The sequence below is a fragment of the Talpa occidentalis genome, unplaced genomic scaffold (assembly GCF_014898055.3).
Source record: "Talpa occidentalis isolate TD23 unplaced genomic scaffold, MPIMG_talOcc4v2.1 talOcc4.10, whole genome shotgun sequence".
Classification (NCBI taxonomy): domain Eukaryota; kingdom Metazoa; phylum Chordata; class Mammalia; order Eulipotyphla; family Talpidae; genus Talpa; species Talpa occidentalis.
This window is the reverse complement of record NW_023600993.1, coordinates 104,404,202-104,422,322: the sequence shown is the minus strand read 5'-3', so window position 1 is coordinate 104,422,322 and position 18,121 is coordinate 104,404,202. Positions and strand designations below refer to the sequence as shown.

General features: G+C 50.3%; 1 protein-coding gene across 2 annotated transcripts in view; it reads left to right on the top strand.

Moving 5' to 3' along the window:
• The window catches only part of LOC119236848 (serine/threonine-protein phosphatase 4 regulatory subunit 1-like), a 61,961-nt gene that overhangs the window by 28,848 nt on the left and 14,992 nt on the right, over positions 1 to 18,121 (top strand). For both annotated transcript variants that reach the window (XM_037500800.2, XM_037500809.1), the window contains exons 4-10: positions 282 to 388; positions 1,624 to 1,766; positions 6,809 to 6,955; positions 14,669 to 14,776; positions 15,576 to 15,641; positions 17,104 to 17,262; positions 17,716 to 17,900. In XM_037500800.2, the coding sequence (XP_037356697.1) occupies positions 282 to 388; positions 1,624 to 1,766; positions 6,809 to 6,955; positions 14,669 to 14,776; positions 15,576 to 15,641; positions 17,104 to 17,262; positions 17,716 to 17,900 (915 nt within the window). The remainder of the gene's footprint in view (positions 1 to 281; positions 389 to 1,623; positions 1,767 to 6,808; positions 6,956 to 14,668; positions 14,777 to 15,575; positions 15,642 to 17,103; positions 17,263 to 17,715; positions 17,901 to 18,121) is intronic.

Below are 18,121 nucleotides of genomic sequence, written 5' to 3'. Positions count from 1 at the left end.
AGTCTCTCGGCCTGAAGAATCCTTCAGAGAGGGAAAGGGTTTCCGTCGCCTCGTCCAGTGTATGTTTGACCTCCCTGGACAGCCGGGCTGGAGGACAGGCCCCATTCCTGTAGGATCCTGGCCCCATTGGAATGTCCACCCCTGGGCCTTGTGGGGCGGTCTCTACCCCTCGACAGCGGCCACCGATGCCCCTTGCTTCAGGTCGTGTCCCCGGTTCCTGGCAGCGCCAGGCGGCTGTCCCTGCTGCCCGTCGCTGCACAGGCCTCTTCTTGTCTCCACAGCCAGATCATCGCCCGTGGCCTCCTGGACATCTTCCGGGACTTCAGCCACAGCGAGGAGGACTTCCTGACGGTCATGGAGATCGTGCTCAGACTGTCTGAAGATCCAGGTTTGCCAAAGGAGTGCATGCTTTCGTTGTCTTACTTGTGTGTGTTCAAGACAGCGCCTGTGACCTGTGATTTTACTAAATGCCCATTTATTAATCGATATATCTTCATGAAGATCGTCATGAAGAATGCGTGTCTCTTTTGGCATCCAGTTATCCTTGTTTTGGGAAAGTCAGAGTGGCCACGCCAGAGTGGCGTGGATGCCGTTTGCCCTGGCAGTTAGGCCTGTTGTGTGTCGCGAGTGTTGTCAGACCTTGTTGCTAAGAGACACCGAATCAGAAGAGGGCCTCCGGTCAGAACAGCCCCAGGCATCAGTTTCCCTCACCTGTGATCTTTGTGGGCTACTCTTGATTTTCCTTTCTCTTTCTCCTCCTCCTTGATTGCTGTTCTGGAAGGAACGCATACTGCGGTCACGGTAGATGCTGTGACGCTGCCCCCCTCCCCCTCAGGGTGGACGGGGGTGCAGTACTGGCTGCTGTGCACCCCCCGCCCCGCCCTGCGTTTATAATGACTGGTCAGCAGCTTTGGAAAGTTTTGGAAATCTTAGGTTTGCTGTAGGGCTTGATCATTTTAAAATGAAAATGTAAAAATGAGCCTTCCATACAGCTCTTATATTAGTTTAAAACATTCGTATGAATATGACACAACGCTTTTAAAAAGGCCCAAGTGGATGTTTTGAGTCCTTAAATGGATTCTCTTTGTAGATGAGCCACCATTTACAGTGCTGAAGCAATTATATATTTGTGTTAAATTTAATGTGGTATATTGGAGTTAGAGCCGCTCTTTTGTTTAATGCTTTGCCTTCTTAGAAATAATTGGGATGCGTGGATTGTGGGGGAGTGCATTTATGAAAGCATTATTTATAATGTATATGTTCTGGCTAGAATTGAAATAAGCCCAACCCATAGGTCTGGCATATATGCCATTAGTTGTAATGGCTTTTGGACGCTGGCCCAGCACGCAGACTCCTGCTCCCGCCTCGATTTATATATGGCTTGTTGTAATAGACTTGTCATCCGCTCTTCTTTCCATGTTTTTATATTGCTGTATAGCTTATTAGCTTTTTAAACCTGTCTGTAGCATAAATACTCTAAATGGGAAATGATTTTTAAACTGCATTTGTCTAATTTCCTTGATGAAGTATTTTAGTGAGAAAAGCTAGAAACTATCCGTGTAAACTATATCAGATGCTCGACTTAGCCTTAATGTAATTCTTTTTTATTTTCCGCCACTGCAGAGCCCACAGTGCGGACTGAGCTGGTGGAGCAGATCCCTCCTGTCGCCATCTTTTTACAAGAAAACAGATCAGATTTTCCGCTGCTGCTGTCCGAGCACCTCACGCCTATTGTTGTACGCTGCCTCGCGGACCCAAACAATCAGGTCTGGAGACTGGGCTCTTGAGCTCTCCATGCAGATCCCTCCGGTCACACGCTAGCCGGTGTCCGTGATTCAGGGCCGGTCCTTTGAGTTCATTTATTCGAGAACAAAAGGCCTCTGTCCCCAGCTCCTCCGCTCACTGTAGGGAGACACACACCCCTTGTCCTTATTGTCTTGAGCTGTTTGTCTCTTTTTTTAAACTGTTTATTATGGAAATTTTCACACACACATGGCAGTAGAGAGACTATTTGAACGCACGGCCAGTGGTCTTCGCGCAGCTTCTGCGCCATGGACGTCTGACCGTCCTCTTTCATTCGCCTTCCCAGGTGAGATCGGTTCCCAGACTCTGCTCATGTCAGCTGCGAACGCTTCAGTGTTGCTCTCTGAGAAACACGCACACTACAGGAGGCCTGGCGTCGCGTGTGCCCCAGCGGGTAGCACGTCCTTTACGTCCCTTTGGAGCTGACCATTGTCCGCTTTCCCAACAGCCTGGTGTTTTGCAGACCGTCTGGTCACACCAGAGTCCTCACAGACCCTCACCTTACGTTTGGCCGCTCTGCCTTTTCACTCTCTCTTCCTTTTAACTATGGCTTTCGCTCCTCCTGGCTGTTTGTCGAGGACACCGGGTTCGTCTTTCAGAACTTCCCACACTTAGATCTGGCTGATGGGGCCCCGCGGCGTCCCTGGTGGGTCTTTCTGTTCCCTCCGCACGGTGTCGGGTCTGGAGGCCCCGTGACACGCAGATTGTGGTATCTTCGGGGAATACTTCTCAGTGGGACTGTCCTTTCCTGCCGTGGCCGTTGGGGGACCCCACGGTTTGGCCACTGGCCCAAGTCTCCTCAGTCTCGCCCGTTCAGCCTGTGTGCCTCCGTGGACAGCCGCTGTCTGTCCACCCCCAGGATGGCCTCATGGGCTGCAGACTGTGACACACTGACCCTGTCACTCCTCGTTAGCTTGGCAGCTGGAATTCTATGAAGAACTTCCCTTCGGCTCCTTGGTACCCCTGAAAGCCTGCTGGCGGTGTAGGAAAGACAGGACAGATACTCCCCCTTCTCCCGTTCGCCAATTTCCCAAATACCGAGTTGGTGACCTTGCTATAATCTGCAAAGATTGCCAATTCGGTTTAAAAACTTGCTTATTATGAGTATTATTATGAACTACTGGATTTACATTTTAATCCACAGTCATTATCATTCCTTCTGCTGAGCAGACCGTCCCCGCTCTCGCCCTGGGAGCCCTTCAGGGTGGCTCCTGAGTCTTCCCACCCGCCTGGGTGGCTCTGCCGGCTCGCCTCTCCCTGGTCAGCCGGTTTCCTTTATGCGGGCAGAAGGACGTGGTTCTAGGGGTACCCGTTGCCACCTGGAGAGCCATTGCTCTGGTGACAGCAATTTTTTGTCTTAAAACAAAAAAAATTCCCTGTGAGTTTATGTTGATATTTTCAACTGAAATTTCAGATGATGAGACTTTTACTTATTTGAGTTTATAGATGTATTTTTTATTACACGAGACAAGTCTTGCTTCTTAATAACGTTGGTGTGTGTTGTGTGTATGTCCACATTAAAACATCAGTGTTACTACTAATGGTGTGGGGGCTGCTTAGTATCGTCCAGATTTCTTCGCAGTCCCTCCTTGGGGCTCGCTCCCACTGAGGCGCTGTCTCCTTGGTATCACTGTGCTCTGAAGCCACTCGCGTCGACCCTTTTCTCTCTGGCTCAGCTGCCAACTTGATACACAGTCAGGCTCGTTGTGTTTTGTTTTTATGAATGACTTTAGCATTTGCATTTTGATTTAATTTAGACTTAGAGCTATTTAAAAAGTTATTACTTGATTCCAAAGTCAAATCTGTGAAAGTGCATTTGAGAGGTCTGATTTCCACACTTCCACCCCCCCACACACACATAGGAAACCGGTTTTTGTTGGTTTGGGTTCGTCTGACCTTTGGAGGGGCCACACACTTCACACAACTCTAGGGGGATGGAGCAGGTGGCACCCCACTCTCCCTGCTGCTCCATGCCCTGCTTGACCCGCTGCCCGGGGTGCCCGGGTCGTCCAGAGCCATCCAGGGGCGCGTCCAGCGACCCAGCACTCTCTGGGGAGATGTGGCGTCCCTCGTTGGGGGGGCACTTAAGTTATTGCTATTTGCCACTTTAGCATTGTTGCGGCCAACAGCCGTGCCTCAGTTTATTTGGAGATGGGTTTTCACTAAAGTAAATGGCTCTGTCCTTTTTCATGGTATACCATGTTTTTCTTTACTGTTATTTTCAAGAAACTCTAAAATGTTGGCTTCTCTTCCTCTTAACCCAAGCTTTAAAGGAGCAGATGTCCTTTTTAACTGTTAGTGTGACAGGCTCCAATAAAGGAAAAAGCCACCCTGTCTCCACTCTCCTGACATCATCCTCTGATTATTTTTACATCTTGCTTTTGAGGTGCTCACACCCCTCCCCCCCGTGTCGGTCTAATTATCTCGAGGTGTAATTTCTCCCGTTCGTTCATTTATTCCGACAGCTTCTGAGTGCCCGCCGCGGCGAGCCAAGCACGGTGCTTGCGCTAGGGATAAAGAGATGAGTGGGGTGGATTTTCTGCTCCAGAAGGCTCATCTGCGTGCCGCAGACACTTCACCCGCTCGGTCTCCATGGGTTCCATTGTGTGGGTGCTCGGGCCGCTCTCCACACTTCTGCGCGGTGGAGCAGCCAGCGTCAGACCAGATGCAGTTGCTTTTTCTATTTCTTTTGGACACGGTCTTGAAAAGGAGATGCCCTGTGTCAGGGGGTTTGCCCTCCTTTAGCTTTGCCACGGTCATTGCCATCCACCTGGTCCCAGGAAGGCGGGGGTGGGCGCTCTGGTTTTGATCGCAGTCCTTGCTCGGTGCCTGAGGCTTGGCCCGTGCTGCCGAGGGCTGGCCTGTGTGGTCGCCACCCCGCCCCCTTAGCCCAAGCTGCTTCTGGGGCAGCCACCCCTACCTGGACCCTGCACCTGCCCAGGTGTCTCCAGAACCACGCTGCCCCTCTGTCCCAAAGACAGCCTTCCCTGCTCTCACCCACTTGCCCTCTGTGTCTCCTGCAGCCCTGAGCCTGCCTGGAGGCTATGAGAGCCCTGTGCCCACGGTCTGTGCCCATCGGGCCTCCTGGCTGCTCCCTCGCTCCTCCCACCTGTTCAGGCCCATCCCTGTCCCTTTGACAGTGCTTCTGCCTTGCGGGCTCCGCGCGCCTGGCCGCCTGCTGGCCTCCTCCATCCTGGGCCTGCCGGGCGGTGGGGGGACCCACCAGGCATTGATTGGTGCCATTGCAAATTTATGGATTCCAATCACAGCGCGACTTGCAGCGCTGCTTGGCAATCCTTTTACTTGTCCCTCATCAGCTGCTTTTCACATTATCCTTGGCAGTTCTTTTAGACCTTCGCCGCTTTCATCAAGCCTCTTCACCTCGCTCTGCCTCGCACCACGCAGGTGACCTTGCCTTCTACTTCCCAGAGAAAATAGAGGCCTTCAATCTTCATCCTGTCTCAGCCTTCCTCACGCCCGTCCCAGAGCCACCGCCTGGGAGCCGTCGACACCCTCCTCCTCCCACCTCCGCCACCCGGGAGGCTCAGGCCTGTTGCCTTTTTTTCTGTGACACACACGAGCGTCTTGAGTCTGCTCCTTCTCCATTGCTCTCCTCTTTGAACATGGAACTGAGTGAAGTCACGTCTGACTGGGCGTTCTTCAAACCCAGGCACAGCCTCTGTCCTTCCTGGGCCGCTGTCCCCGTCGCGCCCACCGCAGCCTTAGCTGGCCCCTCTCACCCGAGCGGGGCCTCCGCTCTGTCTCGTGGCCTCTCCTCTCCTGTTCTTCCCGTCACTCTCGGCCTCGCTGGCCAGACACCTGCGGGGTAGGTGGCTGGAGGTGCCCGGGGGTCCCCGATGAGTGAAGATTCCTCCTTTGGGCAAAGTTGCATGTGGGAGTGGCGCCGCCAGGGCCTCCCTTCTGCTCCCGGGCACCGTCTTCCTCTCCTCACCACCAGGCGCTGTGAGTGGGGCCCTCGGCGAGGGCCTGACTCCTCGTCGGCCTCCACGCCCACCCCCGTGCCTGCCCTGGTGCCTCCGCAGGGCCCCTGCAGCCGTCCTTGCTGACCTGCCTGCGGCTCACTCCCTGCCCCATGGTGTTTCTGAAGTGCTGTTTCCATCCTGTTGCCTGTTGGGAAACTTGAATGGGGGCCTCCTCCTGGCCTCTGCTGACTTGCCTTCCGCCCGCCACCAGCTTCACGGCTTCCAGGCCGCTGCTCCTGGGCCTCACTACCACAGTGACAACTGCGTCGCTCCCTGCTTTGGGAGTTCTTGTGCTCTCATCTCCCCCCAAATGTTCTCTATTCAGCTTTTGGGGTGCCACTCTCTGTGTTCTTAGGAAACAGCGGGCCCTACTCCTGCAACTTCGTTGTCCTTGCAGGGTCGCGCCTCGGGCTCTGCTCTGGGTGCCTGCACTGCCACCAGAATTCTCTGAGCCTCAGGTGTGGGGGTCTGCTAAGCCCGAGCTGCCCAGTGCCTTGCGTGTGGAGGGCACATGCCCACCCTGTCACCCACTCCTCCACAGGTCCTAGCAGAGCATCACACGGGGTGTGACACACAGTGGCGCCCAAGCTGAGGGTGACCTGGGGGGCAAAGGACAAATCAGACCTGGCCCCTGCGCTCCACATTTCCTCCCCGCAGTGGGGAAACAGAATGTAGTATGCAGTCACACGGAGCAAAGTTCCTAAATGCAGGTGTGTGCTCGCGCACATCTGGATGTGGGTTGTGAAGTAAATCGTGGGGCCCAGTTAGGTACAGATGGGTACCTGACCTTATTGGGGTTCAGGGAGGAGAGAGGAACCATGGGAGGTGAGTGAGCAGGGGGAGGGGCCTGCTCTGAGGCCTCCGAGGAAGAGGAATCCCAGGACCAGAAGACCGACCTGTGTGTCCCGGCTGCCCATGGGGAGGTGGGCAGGCCCCAGCCAGTGTGTTGCGGGGATTTGCTCTTGATCGCGAGGGCCCTTCATTCATTCTATATTTCACCTGCTGCCTTTTTTCCTTTTTAGGTTAGAAAATCGAGTCAGGAAGTGCTCTTGGTTCTTCTGGAACAGGATCTAATTTTCCAGCATGATATTGAAAATAAAATATGTCCGATCCTGCTGGCACTCTCTGCCCCCGACAGTGATGATGAATATAAAGCAGAAGCCGTGAACGTAAGTCTGTGTAGGGGATGATACCCACGCCTGGGGGACTGTCCCCAGGTGGTGTGGGCAGGATCCAGAGTCCCACGTGTGCTCAGCCTCGGCCAGCACTGTTCCCATAAACAAGGAAGCCGGTGGTGTGGCCCATGGAAGTCCATGCCTGCGCCGAGTGCACTTTCTACGGGATTGTCCTTAGATCCCAGCACCTGGAAGAGGCAAAGCCTGGGCAATCAGATTGGGCAGAGCTGAGGCAGCCAAGACGCCCTCTGGGTGTGGTGCTGACTTGTGGATAAGTTCTTGAACCTGCTTGGATCACAGGCTTTATTTCCAAAGTGATGAGCTTAGTCTGATACCAGATTAATCTGATACAGTGATTTTAGGGGGTAATTGGAAAATCAAAAAGAAGCTGGATGTGTGTTTATTGATTAGGACAAGACTTAAGCAGACGAGTAAGCAAATGAGAGTCACTTAGATAACGATTGCCCTGCAGAATACAAATGTGGCCCAAATGTGGACAGCGGCTTGGGAAATCCTGTGTCCACGCATCTGTGCTGACATCGGCACGAGGCCCACCATCCGGGGACCCGCAGTCGTGCTAGAGCTCTTCTGTCTTCGGTGGCCAATATTGCGGGTGCTCGTGTTTTTGAGCTTCTGTGCCCTCTGTGAGTTGATTGTAAAACAAGGCCTTCTCCTTGTTCCTGGAATCCTGTCTCCCAGGCTGTTGTGGACCAGCCAGTGCAGCTGCCAGTGCTGCCCGCAGACCCCGGCCTCCTACTCACCCTGGCGCCACCTCCCGCGCACGGGGCTGCCCTCAACCATGAGCCTCACCGTGAGCACAGAAGATGTGGATGGTAGTTGTTTCTTGGCTGGGAAAGGACAACATTCGGGGAAGGAATTCTTTTCTTTTTTAAAGTGTGGAAGCATCATACACACGGAGCTAAAAAGCTGTATTGCTGCACCGGAACATTTGCCAATTATTCTGCTTAGATGTCAGAGTTTTCCTTAACTATGAGTTAAAGGTCTAGCTTTTCAAACGAATTTAATTTTTGCATATTCCATATGTTTATAAGATGAATCAGGCCGAAGAATAATTGATCATTAAAATTCAAATTCTCCAGGGTTCTTTTATGAATTTCAGGTTTCCTATAAAAATTTAAATCTATTTTGCAGAATGAACCTGGGTAATCTCATTTAGCCGGGTATTTGGCAATGGAGCAGTGGACTTGGCCAACGAGCTCTTTTTGTTTGAAAGTTGGTTAGGCGAGTTTCCAGGGTTACAACTGACAACCAAATATCTTCTCCCTACAGACTGATAATACGGTGAAAAATAATGCTAGAGACATGTTGGTATGCTTTCTATTTTGTTTGGTTTCCAACCATTCCATTCTTGTCGGCAACATTCTTCTTTTGTGTGTGGCTTTTTTTTTTTTTTTCAGTTGTTGTTGTTAAAAATATTTGGAAAATATAACCAGCCTTCAGAAAGATGTCTCCACAAATCACTTGCAGAACAAATTAGTTCACATAAATTATATTTTTCATTCAAAGTGAGTTGCTTGTCGCATCACTCGAGTGTATAAGCTTTAAAGGTGGCTGCAAAGAACAGAAGTGGCCCTCCCCTCCACGTACATCCGCATTAACAGGGTGGTGAGGAGCTGCACTTCTTTTTCCAGGTAGCATTGTTGGGAGCCAGATGTGAGGTGTTTGTCTGGCCCACGTGTGCTGTGGTCCAACTCAGGAGTTGTCGGGTCTTCCTCCCCTGGAGGTGGAGACCGGGTGCCTGGGCCCTCCCCCTAGGTCCCCAGGACAGTTTTCTTTTTAGTTGGGAAATGGCAGTGTGAGTGGACAGTGGATTTCATTCAAGGAAAAGGCCACGTGTAACTTAGCAGACTCCACAAGGAGGGCAGGGTCCCTGCTTAGCTGGGTGTGAGCGACACCCAAAACAGCTTGTCTTTGGGAGGAGGTGATGGAGGACAGACGCAAACTGGGATGTGCCCCTGTGTTTGGGGTCCTCCTCGCAGCGTGGGCCGAGACCCCGCCCCACCACCCTGCGCCTGCACACAGCTCTCGGGACACCTGAGGAGGCGCCTCCTCAGACAGGAGGGGGACTGTCCACCAGACTTCTGATTCTCTCTGGAAGGTAACATTGGTTGACTCGGGGCTGGACCCTGGTGCACACACAATGAGGAAAATCAGAGAGCACCATCTAGGCCCGGCCTGGCATTGTACTTGACTATTAGGGCACATCACATGCGGCCCCTTCCCCCACATGTCTCATGTCTCGCTTTTTCACACACATCCACACACGTTATGTTCGGGGAGTCTTTCTCCACGTGCCGGGCAGTTTTGGTGGCCCTCTCCTTGCGGGCCGGGTCACATCTAGCTTCTGTCACTTAGCAGTTGAATTGGGAACTTTGTTCACCTGCCCTAGAAGATGGGGTGCATCTGACCCCCGGGCTGCGGTGTCTGTGCCCTGGACACCCAGCATAATACCAGGCCCAGAGTCAGCACTAAATAAATGTTAGCTGTTGAATGAATGAATCGGTAAAAACTGGAAGAGCTGTACCCCATAATTATATCTGGACAGCGTAAACAGGCCACTGGAGACCAATTATAATTCCTCTTGTTCACAGAAAGGCCATTAGCCTTCTGAGAATATAATTAATTGTCAGAAGCCTGTTTTTCTCTCCAAACACGTTTGCACATTAAGGCTTCCTCATTTTTTGTCGTCATTCCTTTTTTTTAAGCTCATTTTTATTTGTGCATTTATTTAAGAAGCCATGGTTAAAGAGAAGAGTTGACTCTCAGCAACTGAGGGAAGATAGTCCTTGCATGGGCGTGTCGGCCCCCAGGAGCGTAGCCTGGACCCTCGGTGTGCCGGCTCCTAATGAGCGTGGGCTTGTTTCATGCGGGCAGTCATGTGGTCGTGCGGGTCTGCAGCTGGAGAGGATGCATGGAGATGCTGGGAACCCCTCAGTCGCCTGTTACCCTGGATACAGAAGCCTCATGCCCTCATTTATTGTCACTGTCGCTCTGGGCGACTCTGCTAGGCAGAAATATGTGTCCCTCCCTCGGTTTGGAAAACATGGCCTTCTCTTCATTTGTGTGGGGTGACCTCCCCCCCCGCCCCCCGTTTCCAGGTGGGATTCATTCCCCTCGTCTGCTGCGTGCAGAGTCCAGACAGCACAGCCGTGGGCTGCTGAGGCGGGACCTTCCTCTGTTGTAAGAGGCAGTGTCGTGGGAGGAGCAGAAATAACCTTGTTGGGTAATTTTTCATTTTGTTTTCATTTCAAACTTGCAGGAAAGTTGCAGGAAGAGAAATATGAACTCCAGTGTACCGTGCTGCGTCAGTAGTGTATGTGGTTTAGCGCCACACGCCCATCTTCCTGTCCCCGCATGTGTGCGTGTGTGCACGCACATGTACGTACACATCCATGTGTATTCTTCCTGAGCCAATTGGAGACAATGTGCTCTTCACTCCTAAATACTTCCGTGTATAGTTCTAGAAAAAAGGAATCTCTCTCTTAAACAACCACAGTACATTGATCAGAATCAAGAAATTTAACACTGATTTTATACTAACGATCTCATCCGCAGTTCCTGCTCAAATATTGTCGTTTGTCCGAGGTCCTACCTGGGATCACCAGCTGCAGGTCTCTCAGGCCTGGGCCTCTCTTTGATTTTTGTGAGGCTGACATGTTCTAGGCTAGTTCATTCTGGATGTCCCGGGGCCTGTTGGAGATAGCTGTTCTGCATTTCTTGCAAAATCCGCGTGGGTGGTGCTCTGTCCTCGCGTGTCCTCGGAGGCCACCACTTCTGTCTGTCCTGGCCCTGCTCCGGTTCTCTCTGGCAGCTGCGACTTGGTAGATGGAGGGGGTGTCTGTCAAGTTCCCCCCCACCCTCGCCCCAAAGTATAAAGGGGGCTCTACTCTGACACGATGTAAGTACACTTCTCAGCATGCTCCCCGCAGGCCCCACAGTGCGCGCGGGGCTTGTCAGCCCTGTGCTGTGTAGAGCCCCTTCACCTGGTAAGGTTTATGTTGAAGATTTTCACATCTATATTCAAGAGGACTATTGTAGGCAATTTTCTTTTTCTATTATGTTTTTGTCAGGTTTTAGAATCAGGGTTATTCTGGTCTCAAAAATGAGTTGGGTAGTATTCCCTGCTTTTCTATTTTCTGAAAGATTTTGTTTAAGATTGGTGTTATTTTTCCCTTAAATATTTGTTGGAACTCACCAGTAAAGCCTCTTGTCTTAGAGTTTTCTTTATAAGATAGTTTTTGAGAGTAGATTCAATTCAGATATGGGGTGGTTCAAATTTGTCCTTTCATCTGCGTCACTGGGTAAATTATGTATTTTAGGGAATTTATTAATTTCATTTACATTAATTTCTCACAATAAAGTTGTTTACAATATTCCCTTATCCCTTTAATGCCCCTAAGAATTGGTAATTTGTGTTTTTTTCTTTCCCTTTGTTCATCAGTCTTGCTAAGGAGTTACCCGTTTTATTAATATTTTCGAAGAACCAATTTTTGGCTTTGTTGATTCTTTATTGCTTATTTTCTTTTCCATGGATTTCTGCTGTTTATTATTTCCTTCCTTCTGTTGAATTCAATTGACTTGTGTTTTCCTGGCTTCTTAAAGAGGAAGTTTAATATCTTTACGCCTACCTCCTTTCCATTTTAAGCATTTAAGGCTCACATTTGGTGGCTGTGTCTTTGTGATGTATTGACACATTTATTAAGAGTTGACTTTCTTTATCTCTGGCTATAATCTGAGTCTCCTGGCCGCCTGTGCTCTTCTGCTTGCTGTGTGCCGTCACCCATTTGCTTATGTCCTTTCACTCTCAACCTTTCATGTCTTTACGCTCAAAGTGCACTTGCTTTTGCTACCGTAGCCTTGTTGCTGCTGTATGCAGCCTAGCATTTGCTGCCTTTTAATTGGATTGTTTAGTCCATTTATATTTAATGCAATTATTGACATATTGGGATTTTGCCCTTTTATTGTTTTCCTTTGGTCTCATCTGTTTAGGTACCTCTTTGAATTCTGTCTTGCCTTCTTTTGGCCTGAGTATTTCTTAGTAGTGCATTTTAATACCACCGTTGAGGAGTTTTAAAAATACAGCACCTTGCGACAATGCATTTCCATTCACAGCCACTCATGGGAACCTGCCAATAACAGCCCTCTAATTTTGATTTGAGCAATATCTTTTGAAGAAGTTAAGGGAAAACATGCAGCTTTCTGTGCCCCCATTTTTACCTTTTTGCTCTCTAGTCCTCCTTTCCTGGCTGCCTTTCCATCCTCAGCCTGAAGAATTTCCTGCTGAACTTTTTGTCACGTGGTTGTTGATGACAGAATCTCTCCTGTTTGTTTGTCTGAAAGTGTCTGTATTTTTGCCATCCTTTCTGAGGGGTAGTTTTAGTGGAATCAGAATTGGGAACTGATAGATTTGCTTGTTCTTGTGGCACTGGAAAGGTGCCCCGAAGGCTTCGGTCCTCCTCGTTTTCCCTTGAGAAACCAGCAGTGCTTCTGCTCCCTCCCAGGGAAGTCTGTGGCTTCTCCAACTGCTGTCCAGGCATTGCCTGCAGGCCATCATCATCATTCCACCCCCACCCCGGTGCTCGCGGGGTGTTCGCTCAACTCCTGACTGCTGTGCCTTTGGGCACTGTTTTCCATCCTGTTCTTCCCTTTCTGCCTGGGTGCGGAGCACAGGGCTGTCTTTATGCTTACGTGGGGCACCCAGTGTTGTCCCTCAGGTCCTTGAGGTCCTGCTTGTTAATTTTTTTTTTAATCTTTTTCTCTCTGAGGTTCAGATTTGATAATTTTTATTGATCTATAAGTTCAATGACTTTTGGTCATCTCTTATCTGCTGTTGGGCCTTAACATCGTTTTTTCCCCCAGTTTTTAAGCTTTGCAGCTCTAGAATTTACAGATGACATTTTTTTAAAGGCTTCTATATCTCCATGATACAGAACTTCCCTATATGTTCTATTTTATGCAGAGATTTTCCTCAATATGTTTGTGATTACTCCTTTTAAAGTGTCTGTAGGCTCAATATTTGGATCATCTTAGTGTTTATCCCACTGACTGGTTCCCTCCCCCCGCCCCCTTTCCTGTTAACAAATCTATGGTTAACTTTGATTGAACACCAAACATCATTTGCACATGGCAGAGGCACTAGATTCTGTTATATTTCTCTAAAGTGACTTTTAGCAGTTATCTTGCCTGATCTCTGACTGCTAGCTTCTTCCTGGCAGTCGGCACCTTATTCCTCTGCTCAGCTTGTTTAAAGCTTCTGGCAGTGCTTTCTTGCTGGATCCCCTGAGGTCCCTCCCCCTCCAGCCCCCACAAGTATAGTTTAGCAGTCAGCCACAGATCTAAACAGATCTTGGACCTTTCTTGCAAATCTCTTCCATTGCGGCCTGTCTGTTAAGGAGAACCTTCCCTCTAGTTCCTGCCTTTCGATTGCACGCCAGTCCTCTCAACTGGTTTTTTATATTTTTCTCTCAAGATTCTATAATTTGTTATCTGCAAGAAGGTAAATCTCACCAAGCTACTGAGCTGTTACCTGAAATCTTGGTTCTTTTCTATAATTTCCTTTTTTTTTTTTTTTTTTGTTGGTGAGTTCTATTTGTTTATTCATTATGACCCATTTTCCTTTCAGTTCTTGAGGGTATTTATAATAACTGCTTTAAAGTCCTTTTAAAGTCTGCTAATTTCAATCTCCATCTCTTCTGTGGTTTTATTTCCATTGCTGGTGTTTTTCTTGAATGTGGGTCACATTTTTCCTATTCCTTCTTATGTCTGTGCTTTTTTTATTGTTTAGTGTATCTTCTTGATGAAACGCTGTAGAGCTTCTGGGTTCTGTTATGTTCCTCTGAGCTGACCAGCTGTTCAGCTTCTGTTTCCCCTGCAGTAGTCAGCCCTGAAGCCACTAGGTTCCTTCAGTCTTTTCTCTGAGGCTCTCACCATCTCCTGGTGCTTGCACTGTTCAGAGGTCAACTGCGGAGCGGAGCTGGAGTAATCAGAGACTTGCGGCTGTCCCTTCCTTGGCTCCCTCCTTCCTTGCTAGGGTTTCTGCACCCTTCTCTCCTGCTGCGCTGGGCCTCAGCCTCAGTCCTCTGGCTTCTCCAACTCATGCTTGAGGCCTCACTGGGCTGCTCAGCCACGCAGAGTGGCGGGTGCCCTTGGGCAAATGAGCACCGGCAGTGTGCACTTACCCTTTGAGGTTCCCTTCTCTCAAGCGTCTGTTCCCCGTCATTTTTGCCAGCGCGTGATGACTCCCAGTGCCTGCAAGTCACTTTGTGCATTTTGTCCAGCTATCCCTGTGTGTCTTGTTGCATTCCTACATGGTTGCAGTCACACCACCTACCCTACTCGAGTGTTAGTTTCTTCACCTAGAAAAGTGAGGCTGTATAATCCCCGTGTCATAGGGTTTGGGGAGAGTGCAGTGGGGTTCATGTGCATAAACTGTTTATGTATTGGGTGCACGCAGTACCTGGTGGATGGTGAATCCTAAGGTTTGCGTGGACCGTCCGAGTAGAACTTGAGAAATGCTGGCCTTCTGTTGATCATATAACCTGCCAAAACTCAAAAGAAGACCTTCTCTCTTTTTTTGCTTCTTGGGTATTTTGGCAGTGTTTTGAATGTTGGGTTTTGGAATCTAGCTGGTGCGTGAGACTCACGGTTTGGTCTCGTGAGTGACCCTGAGTTTCTTGTTCCTTGTAGATAATCTGCAGACTGGCTTCCGTGCTGAGTGAGGGCACAGTCGAGCGCCTGCTGCTCCCGCGATTCTGTGAGCTGTGTGTGGACGGGAAGCTCTTTCAAGTTCGGAAGGTGGGAGCATCGAGTTTCAAAACTTAACAAATGCAAGGGCTTAAATTCACAGTCAATTCTGTTAAGGTGTCTGGACTTTCTCAGTAGACACAGCCTGAGAGAAAAATGTGCCCACGTGCACTGTGTGAGGAAAGTGTGTGGATGGTGTTGCCCGTCTTGCTGCGATTAGGAGATGAACAGAGACCTGGAGATGAGGCCCCGTGCGAACACACCTGTTGCTCTCAGGTGCAGGAGGCAACTGATGGGGCCGCGCTGGCTTGAGCTTAGATGCCGTTGATGAGATGAGCAGAGTCTTTCATTATCTGGGGTGATTTGCTCCAGAAACCTCGCATCTTTACTGCACCTTCCAGCGCCACGCCCTTTCCTTTTAAAGTTGCTGGTCATTTGGTTGTCAGAGCCTTCCTTTTGGGGGCAGTCAGATCCCCTCCTTAGACATCCCCCGCTTCCCCCTTGCTGGGTAACCGCCAGCTTCCCTCTGCTCTGTCCTCCTGACGCTCGGGCGGAAAGGGTCTTACTTACCACGCAGAGGAAGTTAATGGTCCCTTTTGCTCCACTGCTCACCGAATGTAATACGTACTGAGATCGGTTAGGAGCCAGACACTCCTAGAGTCGGGTGCCCTGTTGCAAATCTTTTGTTCCCGATGCAGGGGGCGGGGCTCCTGGGTGGTGGGGCCTGGTCCGTGCTTGTTAGCTGCCTGACTGGGGTGATCACTCTCCAGTTCCCCCCTTGCTAGAGTTCACAGTTTGTTAAGAGACAGAGAAAGCTGAGAATAATGGCTATGCCTTTTGCCATTTTAAGGTGTGTGCTACAAATTTTGGAGATATCTGTCACGCCGTTGGACAAGAAGCCACAGAGAAATTTTTGGTACGTACGGCTCTGCCGGTTGTCATTGCTGATGCACCTCTTAGTGTGCTTGTAAAACCAGTGTAAAATGTTGTGCTTGTGAGTCTGCTGCTTTGGAACAGCAGCTCAATATTGCACGCATCGATTTCAAATTTCCTGGCTTGTGAAGCTAAGGATTTTCCCGGGTGTCCGGCACAGACCTGTGGAGTGGACGAGAAGCCTCCTGCGGGCGTTTGCTGTTGATCTTCAGAGTCAAGTTGCCCTGCCCCTCTCTTGGGCTAAGCCATTCTCTCTAAGGATACTGCTAGCCGTACTGCTCTGTCACCTCGCGTGTGGGCTTTAAAACCAGAGGGATTTTTTTTCTTGGTTTGCAGGATAAATCCAGACCTTTCTTGGCCTTGCCACATCCTTCCCTTTCCTCGAATTCTGGCCTGGGTGGGTCTCCCCTTTGACCAGGCATCTGAATCACTGGGGGCAGGCCCTCTGGGGGGCTGCGCTCTGTATTTCTGACAGACCCCCTGGTGATCCTGGGGTCCAGCAGGCGAGAGCCTCCCCTCGTGCAAGCAACACCTTTCTTCTGCCCCTTGTGACTTCACTGCTCCTTTCTTGGGGTCTTCACAACCCGGGGGTTCCAACTCCCCCTGGAGACCCAGCTCAACTCTACCTCTGGCAGGCTTTTCCTGCGCCCACGGGAGTGAGCCCGCCCCTCCCCAGGCCCCACAGCCTCTTTACCTCACTGGCCCTGCTTGGTTCCCAGGCCACCCAGCCCTGGGCGTGGGGCAGTGGTGCGCACTAGCCACCCGCTAGCCGCTCTGTTCTGCAGGCTGGACTCCTCATGTGGCTGAGACTTGACCTACAGAAGTATAATCTTTATATCGATTTTTTAATTTCAGTTCAGATGTTCACTTTATTTAAGATATAAGCCGAGTCAAGGTAGTTCTGAACCCAAAATAATCTATAACGGGCTGTCGCTTTGAACACATGGTGAATGGCATCTTCTACATAAGGTATTTGAAGGAAGAATGACGGTGACCAGCACACTCAGCTTTCTGGAGTGGCTATTTCCATGGCCATCGATCCTCATCTGTGGGACATTTTAGGCTGACTGTTTTACGTAAGGATATAAAAAGCCTTATTAAAAAACATCACTGAAGTATAATTGATATATAACTGTATATCAGTGTCAGGTGAACAGCACGATGATTCAGTACGGGTTCCTCCCCCGCTATCTGAAAGAGGAACTTCTGCAGAAATGGTTCGTAAGCCAGAGTGGCGTAAAGCGAGGGAGCCATTACCGTTCATTCATATGGAAAATATTTGAGTGTCCCAGGCCCCCAAATAACCTACCAGTCATACCAAGTAACACATGAAACATGAACTCACACTTGATCACTCGCAGCTGTGCCTTCGTGTCACTGGAGCAGATTCTGCCCTTCCTCCGGGCACCCGAGTTTGAGTAGCACGATTTTGTTTGCTTTGGCAGATCCCAAAGTTTTTTGAGCTCTGTTCGGACAATGTCTGGGGGATGCGCAAGGCCTGTGCCGAGTGCTTCATGGCCGTGTCCTACAGCACGTCCCCCGAGGTGCGCAGAAGCCAGCTGTCGCCTCTCTTCATCAGACTCATCAGCGACCCCTGTCGATGGGTAAGCGCGGAGGCCGGAGGCCGGGGCTGGCGTCGGGGCTGGTGACTGGTCTTGTCTTTCCACCTGGGGGCTGGGGCCCCAGAATCTCAGCAGCCTTGGTGCGTCTTAGGCAAGTGGCCCGGCTCTGGCATTGTGGTGACTGAACACTGTAAAAATGAGAATCCACACGGAAGAAAGTGACTGTGGATTGCTCCCTTTTCTGGTACTGTCATAACATGCCTGGGGCCACCAAGGAGTCTGTTCAGATGCTCCGCAAGGTCGGGAATTCTTGTGTGGAATTAGTTAATATTCTGGGAGAGGAAAACAGCATGATGGTGCCAGAGTTCCCCTTTTTCTGTGGAGACCCGTTTCTCTGGACGTGAGGAAACGCTGCGCGGCTGCCAGCTGGCGCGGTGTTCAGCCTGGGGTCCCGCCCGGCCCAGCCCTGCTCAGCGCTCTTCTCTCTGGTTTCAGGTGCGCCAAGCTGCCTTCCAGTCCCTTGGCCCCTTCATTTCCACCTTTGCAAACCCCTCCAGGGCTGGCCTGTACGTTCGAGAAGACGGCACCCTGAGCATTCGCCCGCCCGCTCGGGATCTGGAGGCCGACTTCTCCCGCCGGTCACCCCGTGCGGGCCAGAGTGGTAACTCTGCCTCAACCCGGTAAGCCCTGGCCAGGATAATTACCAGGATCCCCGTGTCACCTCAAGCACCCGCCGAACATTCTAGCAATTATCTTGTCTGGACTTTTAGTAACAGTGACCTTCTGGGCAAGATGGAATATTAGAGCTTTAATTATGTAAAGAAGCAAAAAGTAATTGCAATAATGATTTTGAAACATGATGACTGGGTTATAAATAATGAAGCTACTGTGTCTCCTAAAT